At 34.1% G+C, this 18,431-nt stretch overlaps 1 protein-coding gene across 2 annotated transcripts in view; it reads right to left on the reverse strand.

Annotated features, from left to right (window-relative positions):
* The window catches only part of DYNC2H1 (dynein cytoplasmic 2 heavy chain 1), a 187,304-nt gene that overhangs the window by 134,376 nt on the left and 34,497 nt on the right, over window positions 1-18,431 (reverse strand). For both annotated transcript variants that reach the window (XM_074816179.1, XM_074816180.1), the window contains exons 34-51: window positions 18,042-18,224; window positions 17,675-17,898; window positions 16,827-16,942; window positions 14,616-14,815; window positions 13,699-13,963; window positions 13,169-13,376; window positions 12,679-12,808; window positions 11,165-11,320; window positions 9,875-10,134; window positions 9,180-9,426; window positions 8,281-8,432; window positions 7,626-7,770; window positions 6,257-6,359; window positions 4,595-4,762; window positions 4,334-4,458; window positions 2,963-3,211; window positions 2,050-2,158; window positions 776-889 (exon numbers count right to left, since the gene is read on the reverse strand). In XM_074816179.1, coding sequence (XP_074672280.1) covers window positions 776-889; window positions 2,050-2,158; window positions 2,963-3,211; window positions 4,334-4,458; window positions 4,595-4,762; window positions 6,257-6,359; window positions 7,626-7,770; window positions 8,281-8,432; window positions 9,180-9,426; window positions 9,875-10,134; window positions 11,165-11,320; window positions 12,679-12,808; window positions 13,169-13,376; window positions 13,699-13,963; window positions 14,616-14,815; window positions 16,827-16,942; window positions 17,675-17,898; window positions 18,042-18,224 — 3,154 coding nt within the window. The remainder of the gene's footprint in view (window positions 1-775; window positions 890-2,049; window positions 2,159-2,962; window positions 3,212-4,333; window positions 4,459-4,594; window positions 4,763-6,256; window positions 6,360-7,625; window positions 7,771-8,280; window positions 8,433-9,179; window positions 9,427-9,874; window positions 10,135-11,164; window positions 11,321-12,678; window positions 12,809-13,168; window positions 13,377-13,698; window positions 13,964-14,615; window positions 14,816-16,826; window positions 16,943-17,674; window positions 17,899-18,041; window positions 18,225-18,431) is intronic.

Below are 18,431 nucleotides of genomic sequence, written 5' to 3' on the forward strand. Positions count from 1 at the left end.
CATGATGGTAAATTTATTGCAAATACAACATAATTTACTGTCCTTCAAAATCTTATACAAGGTAATTTCTGCAAAAAAGATACTATTACATCACATCACATTAGGGCAGGAATGTTTATAAACAGAACTTAATTTAGTATCACAGATTCTCATTATGTATATTACAGTGTACTTTTTTAATTTAGAAGAGCTGACAGTATTTAGATAGATACCACTAGTTCTCATTCCAATCAATATAGACCAACAGAACCAATTAGAAGTAGTTCCAGAGCCCTTGAGTATGACTGCCAATATCCATATTCTTTCAGTCACATTCCTCTATTTATTTGTAAACTGTTTAATCTTCTTGTTGGTCCATGGAAGAAACAAATAATTAAGAAATGTCTCAGTAAACTTGCTTATGATTACTCAGAATCCAAAGTGATTTGTAGGTATAATTGACAAATAGAAGAAAACTGTGTTACTAGATATGTAAGCTAAACAAACCAGAAAACAATGGGACAAAAGCTTTCTTCCTTCTAATTACTTTCAACAGCAGATTTCATAACAGCTTTGTAGAACATTCATGGATACAGAATTTCAGATAGAAGAATGATATTTAAGCTAAGCATTCTGTGCCCTCAAATATCACACTGTAATCATTATTGTTGCCTGGTTTTTAATAACTAACTGAAAGTTAAAAATGCAGACAAAACAAGTACCATGTTAGAAATTATGTATCCAGTATTATACCACTTTTGTAACTTTGTAATAAATTATAATTCTGTTCACATACGGTATGTGAAATAGTTGAAAACTGGTCCTGTAAATCCATCTTGTGAAGCTTGATCTTTCAGAGGAGATAGTAGTGGTTCTAATTCTTCTATTTTATATAGCCCAGGAACTTCTCCTATTTCAAGAATGAATTTAAAATGTCAGATCAAATATAATATAAGTCTTCAAATTACAGAATCACAGAATCACAGAATCATTTAGGTTGGAAAAGACCCTAAAGATAATCTAGTCCAACCATTAACCTAACACTGACCGTTCTCAACTACACCATATCCCTAAGTGCTATGTCAACTCAAGATTAATTAAATTCCTTTGAAGGATTCTCTTTAATCCTCTGTATATAGAATTTGAATATGGCGGTATTCACCTCCATACTTTCATGAGTATCATCTCACATACCTCATCATTCTTTTCCTGATCATTAAAACAACAAACCAAATTATAGTGATTCCATTTAAACAGCCTACTTTGTTTATATTACTGAAATATACTTCAAAAAACTCATTCAAATCTACCCAAAGATAGTGATCCAATATTGCATACAAACCAAATCAAACCAGACTTCATCATACACCAGAAAACAGAAACATGAAAGACAGTAGTTATCTAGGTCCTCAGATATAGAGGTTTAACACTGGATGATGAGAATCCGATACTGGAAGGAGTCTTGGATTGGCACCTGGGAGACAGCAAAATCTGGTGCTCTTATCAATCAGTTCTACTACTGTACTACTGAACTACCACTACAGTAGGTCCAAAAAACATTTAGTTAAGTTAGACTCAGTTCTTCAATGATCTCTCTGATTGAGGAACAAAGCTACATAACAATTATCACTTCTGTTATTTGTTATTATTATTTATCAACTCATTACTTCCAGAAAAGTGGGCTTTGCTGGTGTTCATTTAAGCAAAGGACTCAGTCTATACAGTCTAGTAAAACATTGGAACACCTCTTCAGTTTGGAATTTTATTAGAAAAGGAAACCTGTAGAGTAGAATACATTATCATTTTGTTGTTACACTATTATAAAGAACTCCTTTGAAATAAGTTACTTAACTTGCCACTTTGAGGAATTGAAAGCACCTGTACTGTAGGGTAGGTTAAAGGATAGATAAGTGAACTTCAGGCCAATTTCTCATGTACAAGCACAGTGTAGAAAAGCTAACTAACACTTCTGGTATGGACATAAAATTAGAAAACATCATCCAATTCTGCCTCACTGAGCTAACTTTGTGTGGTAAAAGTAGCATCATAATCATTTTGGACTTATCTCACCTGAAGACAGTAAACTGTTGATCATCTCAAGGAATGTGGAATGAACAAACTGATAGTCTTCGAGCAGCAATACCACCTGCTGTGCTTCAATGCCCGCAAGCTCCATTACCTAGAAGCAGGGAAGACATTTAAATCTCAGTATATGGAATATATGTATTGTTCATAAGAGAATGATCACATTTCTTTGATTATATATTACATACATATTTTCTCCATAGCTTCTACACTATTATACATTTACAAAAGATTACTAGGTGATTCAGTTATATGAGATATCAAATATAAAGAACATTCTACCTAGATGTACAGTTTGATAATGAAAAAATTAAAACAGGCTCTTTCATAGACTATATTTATGTTCCAGATATGACTCAGTTATAGAGGTTTTTTGTGTGGGTTTAGCTCTAGAATTTTCTTTAGCATTACTGAAGGTCCTGGGAAACTCCTGATTGAAGGTTTGCATTTGTTTTTAAATAATATGTAAACTTTCATCTGTCACTAAAATTTTACTTGGTTCAGCTACTATCCTATTAACTGGCAGACCATAGTAGAGACAGAAAATAAAAAGATATACAAACGTGAAAATATATACATGAAAAAAACCTTTCCAATATTCACATAAACTTAGAATTTATGAAGTCCATAACACTCAAAAAAAAGCTCTGGTATTCAAAAAAGTAGAGTTTCAGGTGATTACTATAAAGAACAGTATACACATCTAGACATTGAGAACTTTAAAAATCTACTTCTTTCCAAAAAAAAATCTACTTATCAACTTGACTGTTGACATTTTGTTTTTCTTAAAATAACTCTTCACACAACACTTTTGTGACCTTCCAAATTCCTATATTCTTTTTTTCTTTTTTAATACACACCTACAACACTACAAAATGGAAGACACTGAGTGACTTACATATTTAAGATCATTTTTGAACTGCTTCAACTCATAGCCTCTGGAAATTTTGGGAGTAATCAGAACAGCTCCGTGCATATGACTAACTAAAGAGGTAACTGTTCGACGACCTACACCACTCCGTCCTGCCAAAAGAAGTGATCCTCCAGGAAAACTTAGCACTCTGTCCACTTTAGACATATAACTGAGGACTTCTTGGAACAGTAAAACCTCTATCTCTTTTTTGTCTCGCCCATAATGAATAATACCCTATTAAAAAAAGAAAAAAAAAAAGAAATGTGTTCACTAACAATAAACAAAAGCACTAAGATATGAAAGCATCCAACATTTAAAAGTTTAGAAAAGAAGGGCTTGAAAGCTTAAGAGACCACGCTGGTATTCATTACAAATAAATTATACCCTTTACCAGTAATGAGCAGATCACATTGCCCCCAGCACCAGGATACCCTAGAAGTCTTTGATATTTTGAAATAGAAATCTACCACTGAAGTAATTAAAACTAAATAATGGACCAGAACAAAGTCTGAGCTGTGTCTCTGAGAACAGATTAATTAATACATAACTTAGAAGAGTGTTTTAGGCAGCTAATTGCTGCATAATTGCAGATTATGGAATTTCTTAGTGAAATACACATAATAACAGATCCTAAGATTAAACTCTGTCCTTGTTGTACTTAATAAAACCTCATCTTTGAAGTCCAATGTAATTGTGTAGTCAGAAAAAAAAAAAACAAACTCTCTGATTACTAAGACTATTGAACTTCATCGTTTCCCATATAGTCTATTGGTCACAAGTTGGCAGTTAAGGAGAGGGAGTAGTTTCCCATCTACAAGAGCAGTGCATCAAACACTACTAATGGGAGACAATCTCAAAGCTCTCATCCTGAAAATCAGTCAGCCTAGCAGAATTAACATGTTTGCATTTCCTCACCAAGCTCATTTTTTGTACTTTACTGTTTAAAAGTATGCCAAATCTCCAAACAATTCATTTGTATTTCTTCAAATAAAAATTACATTAGGAAATTACAAATTCAGAAAGTAAACATTTAACAAAATATTGTGACACTCAAACAATACACAAACATATATCCACATCAGCGTTTCTCAAAATGTTGTTTATCAAGCTGTTGTAAATCACCAGCAAATGTGACTGATGTCCTTTTATTAAAATAACCTTGCTACACGATACTTCCTACTGCCTGCTACATAGCATCACAAACTTTCCCTCACTTGGCCAAATACAAAAGATGATTCTTTGAACAAGCAGCAGACCCCACCCCTAAACCTGGTGCTCACATGTTACTTCCCACAAAAAAAGTCTACAATAATTGCTGTGAATCCTTGCTGTGTAGATCCTTTAATTTTGTCTCACTTTTTGAATAATATCTTTCAGGTCTGTTGAGTTTAGTCTGCCAAGTGGCCTCCCATGTGGTGGTAGTGCCTGTCCTGGTGTGACGAATGCCTCTTGACAAGCTCCCCAAGTAACATAGAAGATATCTGTGGAAAAAAAAAAGGAATCATTTGAAAGTTTAGGTGCTCAGCTCATATGCTATCTTACTTGATCAGATTGATTTGATTAAGCAGTTTCTAAATAAATATTTCAAGTTTATGTAGTATGCATCAAATGGTTTACCTGCCATATTGTCCAGAACATCTGAGCCCCAATCACCCTGAAACACTTTTATCAAAACATTATCAAACACATGAAGTTCTTTCACTCCAACGATTTTGTCACGGAACAAACGACATGCTTCATAAGCCACAATTTCCAATACATAGTCTGCAGTTTGTATTGATGATCCTACAAAATTTAAGGAGAGACTTAACTTTATAATAAATTTTATGTTTTCCATTTCAAAATATGAGATTGAAAATGAGTAAGTGAAATTACATACCAGCAGAAGAGCATCAGTAAGGAAGAAATAAGAGAAAAAGTAAACATTATGAAGTGTTTTTAATAATATCTTTATGGAACATTACAAGATAAAATGAAACATATTCTACTAAAACAAGTTCCCCAGTTTAGTACTAGCATTCTAATGAAAATGAACCAGGTGTTGCACACAAAGTAAAAATTAAAAGACAAATTTCCAGACGATGAAAACAAGAATATCCAGGACTGTTTTAAAGGGGAAGAGAAAGACTGACAACAAATACTAAAATAACAATAAATATCCAAAACAGTCTCTATTATAAAATGCCAATAAAGAATACAAAGCTTCAATACTCTTGCCAAAAGAGGGTGAGATGAGTAAATGACATGCCATATTGTTCACCACTGAAAAAGCATATGCATATGTCACCTTCAGAGACAACAATAGAGGCCTTAAATGGGCTGAGATTACCCATTCATTGATTGTCAGTGTAGCTTTTCTGACCTTGCCATCAGTTATGCCAACTGATGATGCCAGAAAATTAATGGGAAGCGAGCACAACATTCTTACCATTTTTATACTTTTTAAGCAGCCCTCTATGTAAACCTTTAATGAATGTAAGAGCTAAAACACAATAAGGAGTAATTGCTAATGATCTAGTAATAATAGCAATTTCTAGTAATAATAGCAATTTCAGAGACTTCAGAAAGAAGCCTATGTTGTCTATTTGGAAAAGCACACAAAATTGAATACCTTTACAGATCTCACCATTTCCAAAGTTAAGGAAAGAAGAACTTCCAGACTAGAATGTAATTATCAAGCATTGCCAAATTATGAGAAAATTTAGGCTCTTATATAGATATTTTTAAATTTTTACATGGATGAAATATTTTTCTAGATGTTTTCTGTATCTTTAAAGTGGTTATATTCTTCTTTTGTTAAGTAGGTCATAGATGACGTGTATTAGTTGTAGTTCCAGTCATCTCACCAGGTTTATATAACCAGGTATAAAAAGACAAGCACGAGAGGCATGTCTCTGGGAATACAGAAGACAAGACATACGCTCAAAAAAATCTCACCCCAAACCCCCCCAAAAAAGCAGAAAAAATTGTTGGGAGTAGGGGGTACGCTTCAAGTTCTCGTAGAGAACTCAGTCCCAACCTACTAACTTCCCTTAATCTATACATAGCTCCCACACATATTTCAAAACATCACTGGAGTTTTTAAAACTTGTTTACCATATGTTATGGAATTAACTGTTAGGCTTTTTTTCCCTCTACTGAGTTACAGACAGTTCACAGTTTAGAAAGAGTACCATAAGTGAACAAGCTGCATGTGGAGTCAACAGTAAGACTGACATCAACAACAATTTAGGCCATTTTAGAACTACTTTATCAATGAAAACCAAATAAGTGACTTACCACCTGCTAAATCATATCTGAATAAACCAAGAACCCACTGCGTAAGAATACATGGTGTAAAAAGGTAATGACTGTGATCATCAACTGTGAATTTCGCTCGTACCTAAAAATGGAAGTTAATGGGGGGAAAAAAGTGATGTGTTAAAAAGTAAAGCACTTGGAAATGTAGCTTTAAATTCTTCTAAAATACCAGATAAATTAGTTTTCTATTTAATCTATATATTTAGATATTTTATTAATGCTCTCCTTAGTTTTTTTGAAAAGTGCATAGATGAGTTCTTTAAATCTTGTTGTCTGACCACAAAAGATTTTCTCATCATTAGAACATTTCTTCTGTACCATTTTTGATGCAAACAACTGCACGTTACCCAGGACTGTTAGTGCAGTATTATTAGACAAAGCACATAATTTTTCTAAAGCAATACCAAATATAAAATGCAAAGGAAATATAAGTGTAATAAAAAACTACCTAAATCAGTAACACTTAGTCACTATTAAAGAGTTTTTATAGAAATAATAACTCTTCCCCCAGAGAGGGTATTTGAATTTACAACCATATCTTTAATTCAAAGAATAACTGCCTTCAGTTATTTGGTCCTAGTGTGATGAGAGTTAAACTTAGATTTCTTAGAATACATTGATAATATCATGTGAAACCCCTGCTAACTGGTGCATGCTAGCCTATGACTATACCCACATTCCAGTCAAAGATCAGTTTTATATCATGGTCCTGTCTAGATGGGACATGCATACATTCTTGGAACATGCAGTAAGCACTTACATCCCCACAGAACCTACCCCAGTAAGGCTATGTACACGATTAGGAAAAGCAAGTACCTAAGTGTTTTGCTAGATAGAAGTCTGCAAAATTTTATTGTGGCATGGTAAAATGAACTTGTGTGTCTAAACACCTATTTTTAATAGTATAAAATTTTAATAGGAGGTCCTTGATGTGTGTAAAGGACTCCACCCTCATATCTCTCTTCTCTATTCATAACAGCATCCATAACATCTGAGGACTTAACAATCTTTCAAGTACACTGTCTCCTCATCCATTAAGTAGGAAAACACTACTATCCACATTTTATAAACCAGGAATGGAAAGCATAGGTGGGTTAAGATGCTTGCCAAAATCATACAATAAATCTGTGGGAAAGCACGAGCACTTACCACTTACTCAGTTTGCCTCTAATACCTAGGATTCTCTGCAAATAAGTAGCTCTAAAATTGATATCAACATTATGTAAAAAATATAAACTTGGATTTTAATACTGATAAACTTTTTTATTCTCTTGCTAATATCAAAAGCTAATTATTTTAAAAAAAAGATTGGAATTCTCCATGATCTTGAAAAAATAAATTTCCATACCTGTTCATATACTTGAACCATAGATCCTGCTAGCTGATGTATTTTTGGTAAAGAACCCCAAACAGGGTGATTTTTTAGGTTTTTCTGTAGTACAGGTTCCAAGTAGGCACTATAAATAGTTTGCAGTTGGTCTCTTTCTGGATAGCTACAAAGGAAAAAAATAAATCATTATGGACTACCATTGTTAATGTTTTTATTAAAAAGATACTGAGAAATTTCAATGAATAGCATCTCCATCTAGCAGCTAAGTAAAATTATCATTTTATTGCTACAGGCCACCATCAGAAATTTTCTAAATAGATCTGTAAATGTGTTCAAACTTACAAACAAACAAACAAACTTCTTTTCAATTTCTCTAATTTTGTAACCAAATAGCACCTTAATATATAGCTGCAGAAAGCAGTTTACTGAAAGCAAAATCACCCAATAGGAAACATATTTCAAACACTTCACTATCAACAGGTAGTTCCTGACTGCTCCTTAGCTGGTTTCTAGTGCCAAGAGACAAACAGCATCAAATCTGAAGATCCCAAACTGTTAGAAAAGATGAAAGACTAGAACAGCCACATATTCATAAACACCAAATGGAGCAAGGGCCCTATAAACAAAGACTGAATCTGAGTTCTGAGAGTCAAATTAATTTCCACATACTTACTCAATTGCACAGACACGAACAATAGAAGTAAATCTGGAGGTAAGTTTATGTCTTCCTAATGTTCCTCCAGCAGACATGGAAGCCACAATTTGGATGTTTTCTAAACCAACCCATTCCAGATTTTCATCATAAAATCCTTGATATGTAAGAACCTTTAATAATTAAATAAATATCTCATTCAAAGAAAGCCAACAGAGTATCAGACAAAAGAATTTTAAAAATGAAAGTGAGAAGTATACCATTATGACTGTTTTCTTAATTGTCAGAGGTATACTACTCCCAGTTTGGTGTCATTTGCTAACCTGCTGAGGGTACACTCTGCCCCATTGTACAGATCATCAATTAAGATGTTAAACAGGTACTGACTTCCAAGTAGAATCTGTGTCACTGATCACCACCTGGCTGTTCAGCCAGTTTTCAGCCCACCTCTCTATCTGCTTATCCAGCCTGTACATCAAACAGCTTTTCTGTGAGGATCTTCTGGGAGTCAGCATCACAGCCTTAGTGAAGTCCAGGTAGACTAGACCCACTGCTCTCCCCTCATCTACCAGGTTTGTCATTTCATCACAGAAGTTTACCAAGTTGCTCAAGCATGACTTGCCCTTGGTAAATCGATGTTGACTACGCCTGATGATTTTCTTGTCATTCATATGCCTACTGCATTATAACTCTTTGAGGAGAGCATTGTGTTTATTTACTTATGCATATAAGCCAAATAAAAATGGTACCTTTTTTCTGGCTGACGCCTACATATTGTATCAAAGTACAAATAAAACTGATGTCAATACAGATGCTGGATGTTAACTCTGAAAATAATCAATGTAGGTATTTTCTGCATACACTAAACCATTTCCAGCACACTTAAGTGTCTTCATAAAAAAACAGACATAAGTATTCACCTGCTGTAGAAAAGCCACAAGAGTGCTTGTTCCCCATTTATCAGGTTTGGGTAGATTGATATCCTTTAAGTACAAAACAAGCCTTTCACAGTCCTTTGGTCTATATACTCGCCCAGTATTTGTACTGATTACAATGCAAGTTTGACTTAATTTTTGTAGAAGATGTTGAGAAGTAGTTTGTGCACTGCAGTGAATGGTAGCAATCTGAGTGGATCGGAGTTGAGAAAATGCATAATGAAGCAGCATCCTAAAAAAGCAAATGTGTACATACATATAAACATAAGTAATACAGAAAGGCATTAAAATACTGTGTATCCAAAGATATTGTATAGTTTTTTAATTAAAATGCATATACTACATGCTGTATTCATGTAATAGGAGATGCATGTGGTTTGCTGAATTAATCATTCTTGCCTTTAAAATTTTAATATTTTCCATTCAGGAAATGGAAGAAGGTCCTTTTTCATATCTAAAAGCCTTATTCAGGTGTCTTGGATGCACAGTGGCAGCCTGAGCTTTCTCTGTAGATCTTCATAAGAATTTACCTATTTGGCACTACAGAAGGTTTGTTTCATTAACCTAAACAAGTGATATTCTAGCCGAAAGTCATACGATAAAACCATTATAACAAAATATTACAAACTTTGTCAAATAGCTAGAAGTATATTTTGCTTAAAATAGGTAATACTTTTTACCCCTTTCCACATCCTTCAGGTCCCACAAGAAGAAATGGCTGCTTATTGTTAAAGTCTAGCCAGGGTCTAAAGTAATCTAAACCTCTCTGAATGTCAGGAGTTTGGATGACAGGAAGTGTTTGGAGATTACTGAAGTCATCAGCTGTTAGATTTTCAGGTTTTTTCAGCTGATATAGCATTAGCTGTCCAGTGTCAGTGTCATAATATGTGTCCAGGGGCTTCCTTGGATCCGGTGGAGATTCTTGTGCCCAACTGAAGATCTTTAAAACAAAATTAAAAATAAAGCTTCTGTTAAATCCATACTCCTAATGACAAGATATACAATTTCAAGCTAAAGAATGTTCGAAGAATGCTTCTGTAAAATCAAACATTTAATTCTTGAATTTTATAGCTTTAAGGCTGCCTTTGAAAATTCAATTATTATGCATATGGTTTATGATTAAGTCCTTAACTGATACAGTAACATACTACTCTTTCACATATTACATTTTCATAGTATAAAGAACATAAAATAAACTTCATTTAGCAAAGATTTATATAGGCAACATACTTAATAATAATCATAAGAACAAGATAACTCCTTCACATGCATCAATAGCTAATTCCAGAAGCTGAGTCCAAACCTTTACCATCTGCCCTGTATATGTGTTATAGCGCCAGGCTGTCTTTCAGAAGGAACTATTTCCTTCTCTCCAACACAAAACCCAAGTGTGATTGTGGAGATAACTATCTTCAGGGACAGCCTTCTGCAGACACTATGGACCAGTATACCCACACAGTTTTCCAACACTATTCCCCAGTCCTTGTGCCCTCAAGCACCTACACAGACAGAACCACACCCCAGTGCACACAACACATAACCTCAAAATAATGCTGTAAGAACACCTCCCTGGTGAGGTGAAACAAAGCCCTCATATTATTATTTCAAACATTCTGAACAGAAAGAAGAAATACGAAATAAATCTGCATTACATATACACAATACATACACACACACAGAGTCTGCTATAGTGACTCCTTGCATAAAACAGTACGGACAGAGGCCATTCTGTATCTCTTGGTGCAGCATCAAAGGATTGCTATCTGGGCTGGAGGCACTTAGCAGTCTATCAGTGAGATATGAAACATTCCTTTACTTCTCAGCTATTCCCCTATAGACAACACAGATTGCAAAGGAATTAGAGCACCAATATTCTATTATTGTAAATTTGCATTGTTAGAAGACAGAAAATCACTATTCCTACTACATATACTGAGGCTTCTAATAAACTTGCTGAAAAAGATTATTACCTCTTTTGCAAATTCTTGTCGTGATTTCATGTTGAGATTGCCACCAAGACCACGTAACAAGTTAATAATAAACTGTCCACGATCAGTACACCCATGAAGATGAGACAGTCCATTCATCACAGTTCCAACTAAACTTGTTTCTACCACAGGGTCATTCTGTAAATTGCAAGTGGTAGTAGATTTAAATATATTCCTAAAAGTAAATGTGATGTATTACTAGCAGACGATTGGTCATTGCTCTATGACACTTCCACAAATGATGAAAGATCTCAACACTGTTATTGTTCACTTGACACGAAATTACTTTTTAGCATTGATTGGAAGTTTTAATTCTAGACTACACATTGATGTAATTTAGGATAAGCAATCAGAGCTTTCCTTACAGATTTTGAGAATCTATAAGAAATCAACATAACTGTATACTGAAAATGTCTCTTGTGAATGGATTCTTCAATGGATTTTGATCTTTAGCACGAAAGCGGATTTGCAGTCTCAGGATCAATGACATGGTTTTTCCTCTGTATTCACCTGAAGATACTTTAAAAGTCTAAAAATCTCCATGGGTGAAAGAACCAAGAGAGGAAATAATACTAAAAACACAACGGGAGCATATATGTTCCCCAAGGGGAGGTAATGCAGGTCTCCCAAACACTAGCTTACTGGTTGCAGCACTGGGGATTTCTCCTAAATAATCTTTCGTGCAACATAAGCCACTTGTTCAATGCAAATGCAACTCCTTCTGAAGAGGAGACAGGGAAGCATCTAGAATCCTTATGAAAATCTAGCACATATAGAACAATTATTATTATGATGTACATCCCCAAATCACAGAATACAGGTAATATACAAAGTTTTGGACTATGCTTTTTTAATATTGCAATTACATACTACCTTTCACCTATTAAAACATCTTTCAGTTAAGGTTTTGAGTAGAATCCTAAAGAGCTAAAGTTATATACTTAAATCTGGGACAGTTTAGTGGGAGCTGTTAAAATTTAGCATTCTGAACAATCAGACTACATTTTTAGATATGCCTCTATCAATCTTTTTAGGTATCTAGCATTACATTTCTCCTCAGCCTATTACAAGGTTCAGTCTACACTGTCCAACTTTTCAAATTTTAACTATTTTTTTTTTTTTACAGACAGTAACTTACATCTAGAAAAACAATTTCTTCACTTTTCCATTTTTTAGTTAGGCATTTAGATCTTTCAGATCTTTGAAAACATACAGAAAAATGTCTGGTATGAATATTAAAGAGAGACATTGTTTCACAGAAATACATATGTTTCATTAGTTAAAATTGTATTAAAAGTTTCAAAACTTTAAGTTTTTGGAAACTGATTAGAATAGTTCCAGTATTAATCTCATTAAGAAAACAGCTACCAAAAAAGCACTGAGATTTTTTTTCTTAAAATTTTAAAATTTTTATGAACAATCTCTTCAGTACTAAACTATAAAAATGGATCATCCTTAACAGAAGCTGAAATTTGATTAAGTATTCAGTTACTAACCTTCTTCACAACCCAGTTTAAAGCCTTTTCAAAATAGTCCCCAATCCAATTTTCAAGGTTGTATCTGCATTCTTCAGGCTGACTTCTTAGCCAAGACTTTATAAGAGAATTAAGATCTGTATCTTCATCACTAGGTCAAAGCAAAACAAAACAAGATTAAGACAAATACAAGGCATCTACATCTTCACATAGACAGGTTCAAAGACAGAATTCCAGGAAAAGTTCAGGGAAATACTTTAACAAGAATTTCTAAACAATATTTGGGCTCTCTTGGGGTCACACACAAAGAATCCACCATGTCTCTTTCAAAAAGTCTGAGCTGTACAAACCAAAAGATTATAAAAAGACAGTGCAGAAGACACATGCAACCTAAAGCAAACTTCTCCAGTGATTTGCTTCATAACTGTAAGAAAGTAATTAAATTGTTCCATATACTTCAGACTGTCTTTCAAGAAAAGTATGTATATAACACTATAGTCCTGTGACTTACCTCAGAAAGATCATTCCCATTCGAGATATTGTAGCAGGAGAAGCACAGCTAAGGTCATGAGTTTCAAATATGAAGTTCACATTTGAGCCAAATTGAATTCTTTCTCCACTAGGCATAGTCAACAATCTGTTGTCATCCAAAACGGAATTCAAAGATTCAATCCATTCAGGATCAATATCACCATCACAAATTATCCATGAAGTAGTATCTATTTCCAGACACAAAAATAAAATATCAAACCCAAGAAAAACACTGAAAGAATACCTCCCCTTGCTATTTTAACTCTATTTAATACTCTTTCTTCATTATAACTCAAACATAAGCTCTATGAAGATATTCCTTACATGCTTTACCTTCTGCTGTCTATTTCTGCTTTCTTATCACAAAATTTGGAAAGTATATATCAGTGTTCTTGACTATGATTGTCACCAAAAGTTTTTCTTGCCTTATGCTATCCACAAATAATATAATATAAAAATTTAATTTCAGTAATTTAAGCATAGTGATGTATAACTCCCCCACAAACGTACCTCGGGGTTCTCGTACTACTTGTCGAGCACTATTTGTAAGCACGCCATCAGACCATTCTCTGGTATCTATGTCAATATGGCCTAGTAACTGATGTCGAGGCATAGCTTTGGGATTCATAGTATACTGTTTCACTACTTTGCCAGTTTTACCAAGTGCTGTCTTTAACATCCGCCAAAGTGTTGATTTCCCTCCACCACTTGGACCTACAATAACTACACCCATTCTTTGACGTAGTTGTTCATACAATTCCAAAGTCTTCTTGATCTAGATAATAAAAGAGATAACGGCTACATGAAGTCGTAAAGCTAAATCAATCATGTCCTTTTTTAACATTTTTCCAATTTACTTTGCATGCAGTCACTTTATTTCTATAATTTTATTTTTGAAACAACTGATACTCGCAGAAGTAATTAAAATTATGACACTAATGAATATCAAGAAACTTACTTTGCATGTTAGAAACATTTCACTAAATTACAATATAAAAATATCAGCCCTCTTTGGCCATATTTTTACTGAGAAATTAATACACATTTAGTCACAAAAGTTCATCCATCCCTGAAATAAATAAATATAAATTAGACACAGAACGCTTGATAAAACCAAATGTTTACACGATTAACTTTCACTGTCCAAAATATTCATTGGCATTTGCACCTGGTTTGAACAAACCTGTGTGTCACATGTTCACATCTTAATTTTCCTTGCTCTATTTTTCTTTCAATTACACAACTGATTTATCATGCTTCAATCACACACATTTATTTTTTTACACACATGTAATTAGAATCAACTATCAGTTATTCTCACTTCGTTATAAAAGATTTCTTTCAAAAGTAAACAGAAATGAGTCAAATGTAATGTTAATCAATTCTAACTGAGAATAACTCATTTTGCTGTTGTAGGTGATGTTTACCTGTGTGCTTATAATTTCCAAGTTTGCTTCTTCAAAGACTTGTTTTAAAGCTGCAGTTAACTCAGCATACTCCACATCTTTAAAGTCAATACCAGGAAATACATCTTTAACCAGTGCATCAAAACGTGCACAGTCCGCAAATGTCAGCTTTGACATGGTATTAAGCCGCAGAGCTTGAACCACCATGTGACTTTCATTAACTGGAAATAAAAGCAAAGAAGCCAGATCAGTTTAAGCTGTTTGTTGGGTTTTTTTTTCTTTGGAATATATCAGCACTTAAGCCCATACTGCTAAAATGTTGAAGGTGGAATCACAGCGCAGATTACCATCCAGTTGACGTACCACTCTACGTGGAAGTTAGACGAGTGCCTTACTGTAAGTATCATACATGCTCACAAATGCATGCTATACAGATATGAGACGGTTATGATGCTGGCCAGATAGTACATAAGAGCGTGATGATTAAAGAGTGGGACTAAGAGTAGCAGTGGACAATAGCTTACTTCTTAAAGCACTCATAAAAAATTAAGGACCTGGATTCTAGACCTTACTCTGCCAGAGTCAGTTTGAAGTCACATCTCTTAAGTGCATCCTAATTAACTATGAATATTCCAGAAATAAACACTGTCTACAACTCCTCCTGAATCTGAAGTACCATGTAAGTGTTTTGGGACCAGAAAGAAAACAGTCACAAGAAACCTTTACTGTGCCAGAAAAATAAAGATACTCATGATAGAAAAGGCAAAAGGCTCTGATCGATCTCTGTTTTTTTTGCTTTTTAATCAAATTACTTTCTCACATAAAACATGTACATTTTCAGAGAGCAGGACTAGAAACCACAGGTGAAAATCATCCTGTGTTTCTGTTCTCCTTCTGATTGCATGATTGCCCCAAACCAGACTGCACTGTAGCCCAAATTCAACACAAGGGACAGAAAGTGTCCATTCCCTAACCTCCCTTTTTCCTGTGGCTTTTTCCCAAATGTTCCAGAGGTTAAGGATTAGTATACCCTTCTAGAATCTGGAAAAAGTTCAAGGTTTTTCATCCTGAACAATGCCTTAAATGCAAATGCTTCTACAGGCAAATTTTCTAAATAGCATGATAAACAGTTAAGAGGAAAAATGCTGACATTAAGAAACTTGATTTAGAAAGGTTGAACTGCTTTACTAAAGGAAGTAATACAAAATTTAAGCAACAATTAAGAACATGGTCAACATTCTGACATGCCAAAGGATTTTGACTCAACAATACAAGCAAACTTAATGAAGCAGGGAACCACATTTGTTGGAAATATCTTAAGTTTCTCAAGCTAAGAGATAAAAATAGAAATTAAAAAAAAAAAATCTGGGTTTAAATCATAAGCTAAATCTACCCATCTTGCCTTTCGCAGGGTTATTGAAAATCATATTTTAAACCAGATCAAACAAATTTCAGCAAATTTCACATGAAGCTAAAATGTCATAGCAAGTAACAGTGATGGAAATGTGCCCTAAAACACATTGCTGGTAATCCTTCTTCGGCACATCCAAACTAAAGTAAATTACAAATCCTTTAAAGTTGTCAGACCATTTGTTATGCCAAGATTTGTAAACCAAGGCTGGCTCTAAAACCTTTCAGATATATGCTGTTTAAGCAAACATGAGCAGTAGTTGTGTCCGAAAGATGTGAAATGCTCATCCATCCCACACTCTGAATTCCCACTCATTTAACATCTAAACAACAACAATCATTTTTAAAAATCTGTTAAAAAAAATACAGTGACCCAGTCTAGTCCAATACATTTCTATGATTTCTAACTGTCCTTATATTTGTCTCTGTCTACCAGTCTGAACTAATGCCATGTGACAATTTTAGCAAACCTCAAATTGAATCAAAATGGTCTGGTGACTGATGAATAATGACAGCATCAGATAATCAACTTTCCTGTCCTAAGCCACATGAAAACAAGAGTCTTTGAGAATCACTCAAAATCATTGCAGAATAAAGTCCTATATCTTATGTTCTTATCAGATAAACGCTCAATCTAGAACATGACAACAGTCTTTTGTGATCTCCTAATGAAGGAGAACTTTCACAGATATTTTCTTCTTTTCTAAATTGCCTCCAGATACAAGCCACAGCTTCTCAAAAGTCCAGTGAACAAAAAAGCTGTATTGAATTATATCTGTACAATATCCTAAATGATCAAAAGTTTGGCATGGTCAACCTTACTTTCTTGCTTTGCTTCACTTTTTTTCAGCTGATGAAGAAGACTGCCACAGCCTCTCAAAACAGTCTTCAATGCTCGTAAACCCCAGTCATAGTGCTGCTGTGGTGTCAGAAGCTCCCTAAATTTAAAAACAGCAATATTGTAATAAGTGTTAGGTGACACCACCTGAAATTTTTGTACAGCAAATGAACATGCTCATAACATTGTTCTGGGCAAAACAGAAACTGACAAGTATTTGTAGCACCATCTGAAATGCATTTCAGAGATATACAGCACTAATTAAAACCTCTGAATTTTGTTCTAATATGGATATTTATAATAAAATAGTCATTTGCATTTCAACAGCTGCAAGAGTCTAAATTCAACACAATGCTTGTAAGCATTTATATTTAATGAGCATAATAGGGGAGCAGTACTTTGCCACCTTGAGATTATAATTGCATACCAGATATTTTCACACTGGAACCTCCCAATATATTGCAATATTTTTATTTTATAAGTTAAATTAGTGTCTACAGACATTTGCACGGTATACCACTCAGATTTAAGAGCTGTATTGAATGTAAAACCAGATAACTCCAAACCTGCAGTTTTATGTCTAGTTTTGTTTCTGACACATAGCTTTTCACAATATCCAAGACATAAAATATTACAGAAAGTTAACAGAAAGTATGTGCAGATTGTATCCCTACAGTCATGCTTTGGCATAGACGAGATGGAGAAGAAGTAAGATGGCAGTGAGATAACCACAAAGATCAATACTAAATTAAAAGCAGGAGGGAAGAGAATTAGAAAGGTAACATGACTAAGGGGAGGAAAAAAAAAAAAAAGAAGAAAAAAAAGAGCTTACCTTGCTAGATTAAAAATAGCCACTAATTTTCTACCAAGTATTTTAGCATCCTTAAAGCCTTCTGAATACAAAATCACTTCTGCAATGAGTTCATTGTCTGGATGAGTCATAGCAACTGGCCTGAAAAGTTGTTTGAGGTTATCAGGTAGTTTTTGTCTTCCTCCATAACCTTTTCCAGCAGGATTCAGAGTGATAAAAATTCCAGAATTATGATCCATTTCAACCTAGCATTAGAAGTGCATTGTAATAGTATATTGTCATATGAAACAGTATTGAGAAATTTTCAGTGGGCTATGTTTAGTTTAAGTTTGACCCACTTGTTTATAGACTATTTTTATACGACGAAAATAAGCAAGTTTTGTTGTACCTTTTTGCCAAGCATCTCACATACAGGACTATGTTTCTTCAATGCATGTTGAATTGTCTGAATCTGCATGGATACTGCAGACAATACAGCTTCCTCAAGTCTATTGAATTCATCAAAACAGCCCCAGGCACCACACTTCACTAAGCCGACAAATATGCGCCCCATCGACTTCACATCAATGCCCTCAAAATTGAAAAGAATATTATCAAAATTCAAATAACAATAAAATAATGAAAGACTGTCTTCCCATCTGTTAAAAAATATGTCTTTGGAAATATCCGCAAATTTCTAATGGAAACTGACAAATTATCAAAAGTATTTCTAGAATATAATATTGCTTTATGAAGTATGGGCATAGATATCCATTTCCTAAATTATACAGAACCATAT

The sequence above is a fragment of the Strix aluco genome, chromosome 2 (assembly GCF_031877795.1).
Source record: "Strix aluco isolate bStrAlu1 chromosome 2, bStrAlu1.hap1, whole genome shotgun sequence".
Classification (NCBI taxonomy): domain Eukaryota; kingdom Metazoa; phylum Chordata; class Aves; order Strigiformes; family Strigidae; genus Strix; species Strix aluco.